This window comes from Oratosquilla oratoria, chromosome 14, assembly GCF_046742065.1.
Source record: "Oratosquilla oratoria isolate Oo_2021 chromosome 14, ASM4674206v1, whole genome shotgun sequence".
NCBI lineage: Eukaryota > Metazoa > Arthropoda > Malacostraca > Stomatopoda > Squillidae > Oratosquilla > Oratosquilla oratoria.
The window spans coordinates 21,087,586-21,094,639 of record NC_134790.1 but is presented as its reverse complement, the minus strand read 5'-3'; the positions used below and the strand labels follow the sequence as shown (position 1 = coordinate 21,094,639).

Below are 7,054 nucleotides of genomic sequence, written 5' to 3'. Positions count from 1 at the left end.
TCCAGCAATCCTCCCTTTGACCTCCTCGTCTCCAACTATCTTTCCCCCTCCCCCTCTCCCTCTCCCTTTTCCTTTTCCTCTCCCTCTCCCTATCCATCTTTATCCTTCTATCCATCCCCATGTCTCTCTCCCTCTCCCTTTCCCTTTCCCTCTGCTTCTTCCTCACCCTCCCTCTTCCTCTCCCTCTTCCTTTTCCTCTTCCTCTCCCACTCCCTATCTATCTTTATCTTCCTATCCATCTCCATCCCCTTCTCTACTTCCCTTTCCTTCTGCCTCTCCCTCACCCTCTCCCTCTTCCTTTCCTCCTCCCTTTCACCCACTCCTCACCCTTGCACCCTGGCCCATCCGTATCTCTCCTCTGTAATCGCATCTCCTTCCCCTGCTCACCCACCCACCCTCCAAGTACTCCGCCGTCTCATCGCCCGTCTCCTCCTCCTCCTCCTCCAGGTCTCCTTCTCACTCTTCCACACCTCCGACGATAAAGAACCCTACTTTCAAACGAGCCTTTGACACGAGAAAGCTTCTCGCAAATTGACACAGCTGAGGGCCTTTGGCGACGAGCCTTAAGGTCATCAACCTTCCCAACAGCCCGTTCCAGGTCCCTACGCCTCCTTTTTCCTCTGGAAACATATCTCCGATGTGTATCTTCTTATTATCATTTCTCCTTCCTCTGCCGGTTACTTTTTTTTCTCTACTTCTCCTCTCCCCATCATTACGTCTTCTTATTCAGCAAATTCTTCACCAAAAATCTTGCATATAATTCAGCGCAACTGTAATCTTACGCATCAAAAGTTTCACCAAAAATCTTACTGTAATCTTACGCATCAAAAGTTTCACCAAAAATCTTACATATAACCGGAGCATTTTCAACCCCATTCATTCCATCATCATCATCATCTTTCCTTGTTACCAAATTATTTCCATTTATCATCCGTCCACCAAAAACCCGTCATGCATTCGGTGGAAGTTACAAGCAAACCTCAACCGACAGACAGGTCAATCCCATCCTATTCTCTGTACTCGCTCTGTCTCTGAGGACAATAACGGCTTAGAGCAAGAACCGGGGAGCTGCAGACGTATGCACTACACGCTGTCAACACGCTAAATCCTTCCCTCAGTGTGTAGCTGGTCAATGGAGCTGCAACAACTGCAGCTCCGTGACGCACATTCAGAGCCAAACTAGACCCCTCATCGAGTATAAAACTAACACTATGGAATAATTCTAGTAAAAATGCTCCTCGTAACACGCGGTTCACAAAAGAGTCCTACATTTTTTTCTTTATATGAATAGAACAGTAAATCCCTCCCCTTTCTCCCACTTTTTATATAATTTTCCTTTTAGCGGATTCTCTCATCGAGGCTTACATTTCCTCGTCACTTCCCCTTCCAGAACAGAACCTTTCCAGAAGCTCCCCTTTTCCTGTTTACCAACACCAGAAGCTCCCCCATAAACCGGAAACCCCAAGGACTTTGTCCTCACTTACGTTCTCCTCCTCCTTGTCTCTCCTCTTTACTCACGATCTCCTCCTCCTCTATTCTCCACAGCATAGAGACGTCCATAGACGAGCGGAGCATCTCCTCTTGGGTCCACATCGCCTCGTCAGACGTTGGAGACACGGGGCAGTACACCTGTCGCATTGGAGACATCGTGGAGGCTTCTGTCAGGGTCCACGTGCTTGACGGTGAGTCTCGGCCCCGTGGATTAACCTCAAACAATTCTTGTGCCGCCGCACCCCGACTCGTACACTTACATTCACATAAGATATCAATTGTTTGGTTTGGTTTGCTTATTTAGTTCTTTGTTTAACTATTTTCATCATCCGACCTAGTCATAGACCAAAAGGTCTCTTGTCGCTATACCCTTCCCCAGTAATCTTTTGTAAACTTAAGGAGGAATCCTAAGAGGACAAAAGATATAATACCTCAATTAACCCTACGAATCCCTAATTTAACTGCCCCACCATGTGATGGCATTCAGCTGAAGGAAACCCCTGAGAATTCAAAAGGTTTAAGGGATGAGATTGGTCCTAGAACGGGGTTAGGGTATTTAGTTGTTTGTCGGGGATAAGCAACGCTTCCTTCCTTGGGGACACTCGTACCGAAGTCGCAGACGCAGTGAAGGAAAGATTTAAAGAAGGACTAGAAGCAGAACGGAGGGAGAGAAAAAGTTAAGAACGACTATCTTTCTTCTTATAATTGGAGACGAACGGAGTAAGAGAAGAATATGGAAGGGAGGAAATGGACGTAAGGGAAGAACAGGAAATGAGAAGAAAAGAAAGGGATGGAGAAAGAAAGGAAGGAAAAGGAATGGAGGGTAATGTAAAGAAAATTAGAAGAATAGTGCAAGAAAAGGAAAGGCAACGTCAGGAAGGAAATGACAAGAGAAATGAACCGATAGAACGAGAAGGAAAGAGAGAAAGTGAAGTGAAGGTAAGTGGAGTAAAGGGAAATAAAAGGAAATGAAGAAATGAGAAAAGAAGTGAGGCAAAAGTGAAGAAAGAAGTGAGAAGATATTAGAAGACGGTAAAAGTAAAAAGAAAGTTAATGAGAGGAAGATGAAGAAGATAAGGATTAGGAGGACAAAGTGGGAGAGAGAGAGAGAGAGAGAATTGGAAGGATGAAAAGCAAGGAAAAGAGAGAAAATGAATGAAGGCAAACAGTCACGAAAGTCTAAAGCCGACAAGTTAAAGTCAACTTTTGGTATTTGTTCAAATTGACAAGGTGAAAACATGTTTGAAGGTTTATCAATTTATTCATTTCTATTTATTCATTTATCTATTCATTTATCTATTTGTATTGTTCATTTTTATTTGTATATATTCGATTCATTTGCTTGTTCCTTCATTTATCAATTTGTCTATTTTTCTATTTGCATACCTACTTACTAATCTATTTGTCCGTCTATCTATCCATTTATGTCCTTGTATATTCTTAATCTTGTTTGTTGCTATTATATTCCTCAAGATAGATTATCAGTGATAAGACTAGAAGTGGATTCAACAATATGAAAACGATTGTGATGTAGTAATAGTATACAGAATGATAACGGGCTATATTTTAAAAGATCGACCGAAATATTAAAATTTTCATTAATATCTAGAGCCTTCGAGTGTAACACTATCCTTGAAGAGTGATGATATTACTGGTACAGTACTAATGATACTATCAGCAATCACCGTGCTTATCTGATCGATCACAATGACAAACGGAAACGGAAGTTGATACATAAGTTTGTTATCAGTTGGTGGATATTATAAATGATAAGAATATATCATTGATAACGATATCAGTAACAGTAGCACCAGTGATGATATTTGTACAAAACATCACTGGTAATAGATCTTGAAAGCATAAATTGATACAACAACTTGGTTATGGATACAGTCTAATGTAAGGGTTCTCAGCCTTACTTGGCCCATTCACCCCTTTCACCATTTGTCTGAATGTCATTCCCCCCTCCTTTCCAAGATTGCCCGTTTCAAAAAGTGCATTCTAAATAATATGCAAATATTACTAAAAATCCTTTTATTTTTTCCAAATTAGTATATATTTTTCCCATATTAGTATAATTCCAGCCCAGGTGACAGGCCAGATAGGCCAAAACCTATAATTGCTTTCCTCACCGCGTAAACTGACTGTGGTCATAAATCACCCCCAGAAAACCCAAAATTCCCCCCTGGGGGTGAATTTCACCCCTAATGAGAACCCCTGGTCTAATGTATTTGCAATATTTGTACAATACGATTTCCTACAAAATCACTAATTACAGTACCGGTGACAATGATAAGGCCAATTTAATTTGTAATAGTACCAAACAATGAAAATGTATTGTAATAGAAATCACTAATTACAGTACCGGTGATAATGATAAGGCCAATTTAATTTGTAATACTACCAAACATAATGAAAATGTATTAATTGTAATAGAATAGCCTCAATTTTATTTTTAAATCCAGTTTTATCTTTAATGATATCAGTAACTACAGTGATAATTAATTGGTAAGGAGATACCAAGATCAATAATAATGGTAAATGGAATTTAGGAGATAAAAACATGTAATTTTGAAAACAAGTACCGAAAAGTTTCGTTCAGCTTTCATAGAGTTTCGTTCACTTTGGTGAAACCATCTGGCTGGCTGGCTGGCTGGACACGGAAATTTCCTTTTATAGGGTATGGTGTTCAAAATGAACACTTGAACACTCAGATACGTTCGCTCACTATGACAGAACACCACACAATGTTCAAACGTTTATATATAAATGTGCACAGTTGAACATGACCACGTACACATTTGGGTATGTGTGTGTACATTTTGTTCAATGGTATAAAGTATGTAGTATTTTACAGATTTATGTAGTATGAATACAGTACAGCAGATTTTAACAGATTTTGCTTTTGTTTATTTTGGTCGTATATCGGATTAAAATGTTTACGCAAGTAAATGTTACATTCTTTTCCTTTTAACTACAACTTTATCTATATCGTGTGTGCGTGTGTGCGTTGGTGTGTGTGCGTGTGTGCGTGTGTGTGCGTGTGTATGTGTATAAGTCTTAATAAAATACAATGACGTTGTATCGTAATATTAAAAAAAATATGTACGGACTCAAAATGCATTAGTGCATAATACAATTACTCTCCCACACTTCCTTTGTGTAGATACAGCCATTGTTATTTGAATTATTTTTTTCTCTTTTTTTTTCAGGAGAGAGCTCCGCAGCCATGCAGCACTCGACAAACACCGCCTCCTCCCCTTCAACCATCACCTCCTCCTCCACCACCACCACCACCATCATATCCAGTTTTATCTGGATCACCATAACCGCTTCCCTCATTGGCCTGAGTAGATAAGAGAGGGATTGAGACTGTGCCTCGACCAAAGCGACGAGGAAGCGAAATACCAGGAGGAGGAAGAGGAAGAAGAAGAGGAAGAAGAAGAAGAAATGAAGCAGGGAATGATGGTGGAGGAGTAGGAAGAAGAGAAATGGATGAGCTTGATAAGAAATATATATATATATATACATGTGCTGTGATGAAGACGTGTTAGGAACTTGGACTGGTACTGTTCACTGGTGTGATGGAACGTTGTTGTGCTTTGCGAAAGAGTGACGTAGGGTGTCCTCCTGTATCGCGGACACTGCCTCTCAAGTTCAGCCTCACGTAGTGTAAGACGAAGAAAGAAAAGACGTCACTGAAAGAAGGGGCTGAGGATCAGACGGACTAAGTCTGGGAGGAGAGAGAGAACGAGAGAGAGGAGGAGAGAGAGAGAGGAAAAGAATAAGAAAGAGGAGAGGGAGAAGGTTGAACTAGGAAGAAGGCAGAAGTGTTAAAGAATATTATTTTCTGTTTGTTAAAAGTCGAGGACCTACCTGCCTTAATGTTGATAATTAATCCAGAAAAGGGACTAGAGGGTGAAGCAATGAACAGACTTGAGTGGATATTGAACAAAGTAAACCTCTCTCTTCGTCTCTCCTCTTCACTCCGCCCCGTAAAGCTAGATTTGAACAAATAAATAAATAAAACTAAACTACCAAAATCGTTTAGAACGGAAAGAAAAGACGATTGTGGGTGTTAAAGAGGCAACTAAGAGAACCAGTCGACTTGAATTGAGCAAACGTCATTTGGATATACAAACCGAAGTTCGAGGAAAGGAAGGCTCAAGAGGGATAGGAAGAAATATATATAGATAGGTGTACGTCTTTTACTGTGTAACTTTTTATGTGAAAAAAGGGGGTGTTTAGGGACCGGGGGGGAAGGGGAAGGGGGGAGGGGAGAGATGCAAGTAGGGGGGGAGATCCTGTGAGTCAGGACGGAAGTGTATACACAGGGATTTCGCCAAAAAATGAGAAAAGATATTGGACACCATGTTTCTGGCGTGCCTTTACCATGTTGTGTACCCATGCCGAGGCAAAGCAGGCAGGGGGAAGGGGGACTACACTACAAAGAAAAAAGAAAGTTAGGGATGCCGTGGGACACAAGAAAAGCAAATACAGGAGAAAGGGAGGGGGACGAAATATTAACAGATGAAAGGAGTAGCCCAGGTCCGCGCAAAGGGGGAACGAGGAGGAACCGGGCCGGAGGAGGAGGAGGAGGAGGAGGAGGAGGAGGAGGAGGAGAAGAAGAAGGAGGAGGAGGAAGAGGAGGAGAGGAGATAAAAGAGGAGGAAAGGACATGGAGGCCCGGAAAGAAGTGTAAAAAAAGTAGATGGACGGACAGGTGTACAAGGGGTCCGGGGTACAAAGTACCAGAATTGAAGACTCAATGAGGGAGAACGAAGCTGGAACCAGAGACTATCCGGAATGCCGATACCAGAGGGCTGATAAAATAAAACAAAAAAGAAACAAAACAGAGGACGAAAAGGGTGGTGGGAGGGGGAGGGAGTGGGCGTCATGACGTCAGAATGTGACGAAATGAAGACCTCGATGGACTCCGCTACCCGCGGTGATGGCCATAGTCTAAGTATACAGAGTCTGTTCATGCAGGAAGGAGGCGTGGCTTATGAGTGACGTAACACTTTCCTGTCCGGATCCGAAGCTACAAAGCGTCATATCGACTCCGACGACATTTTTGGCTAATGTGAACAGACCTTGAGAACCTAGTGTTTAGTGACGTCAGTGACGTCTCCAACTAAACCCAAGTCTATCTTCCTTTACTGAAGATGTCTGTAGGATTGACCCGGACAAGTAGGATTGACCCGGACAAGGCTATGCGAGGTGACTCTTAAGGTCCTCCTCTAACCAGGTCCAAAAATATTCTTCTGTAAACGAACTCAGTTCGGTTGATCAGGATAAGATGAATTCTTCCAAACGAAAGGGAACTTAACTTATTTGTAGGGGGGAGGAGGGGGCTAACCCACGCATAGGGGCCTTCCTAGTTAACAAGGACCTAACTCCACCCGGCTTGAGGCCTTTTCGTACTAAAGCAGACCAAACTCATTAATCAGTAGACTGGGTACGATTAGAAACCATTTTTTTCCTGGAACATCGTTAAGCGGATCATTTCCACACCAGGTGTGAGGAGATATCTTTATATGGGTGAAAAAGAGACCAGGTTTAT

The 7,054-nt window shown here is 42.1% G+C and overlaps 1 protein-coding gene across 1 annotated transcript in view; it reads left to right on the top strand.

The window, feature by feature from the left end:
• The window catches only part of LOC143032530 (hemicentin-1-like), a 706,298-nt gene extending 700,563 nt beyond the window's left edge, over positions 1–5,735 (top strand). The window contains exons 8-9 of the mRNA XM_076197397.1: positions 1,546–1,682; positions 4,704–5,735. Coding sequence (XP_076053512.1) covers positions 1,546–1,682; positions 4,704–4,849 — 283 coding nt within the window. The 3' untranslated portion in view covers positions 4,850–5,735. The remainder of the gene's footprint in view (positions 1–1,545; positions 1,683–4,703) is intronic.
• The last annotated feature ends 1,319 nt before the right edge of the window (positions 5,736–7,054 follow it).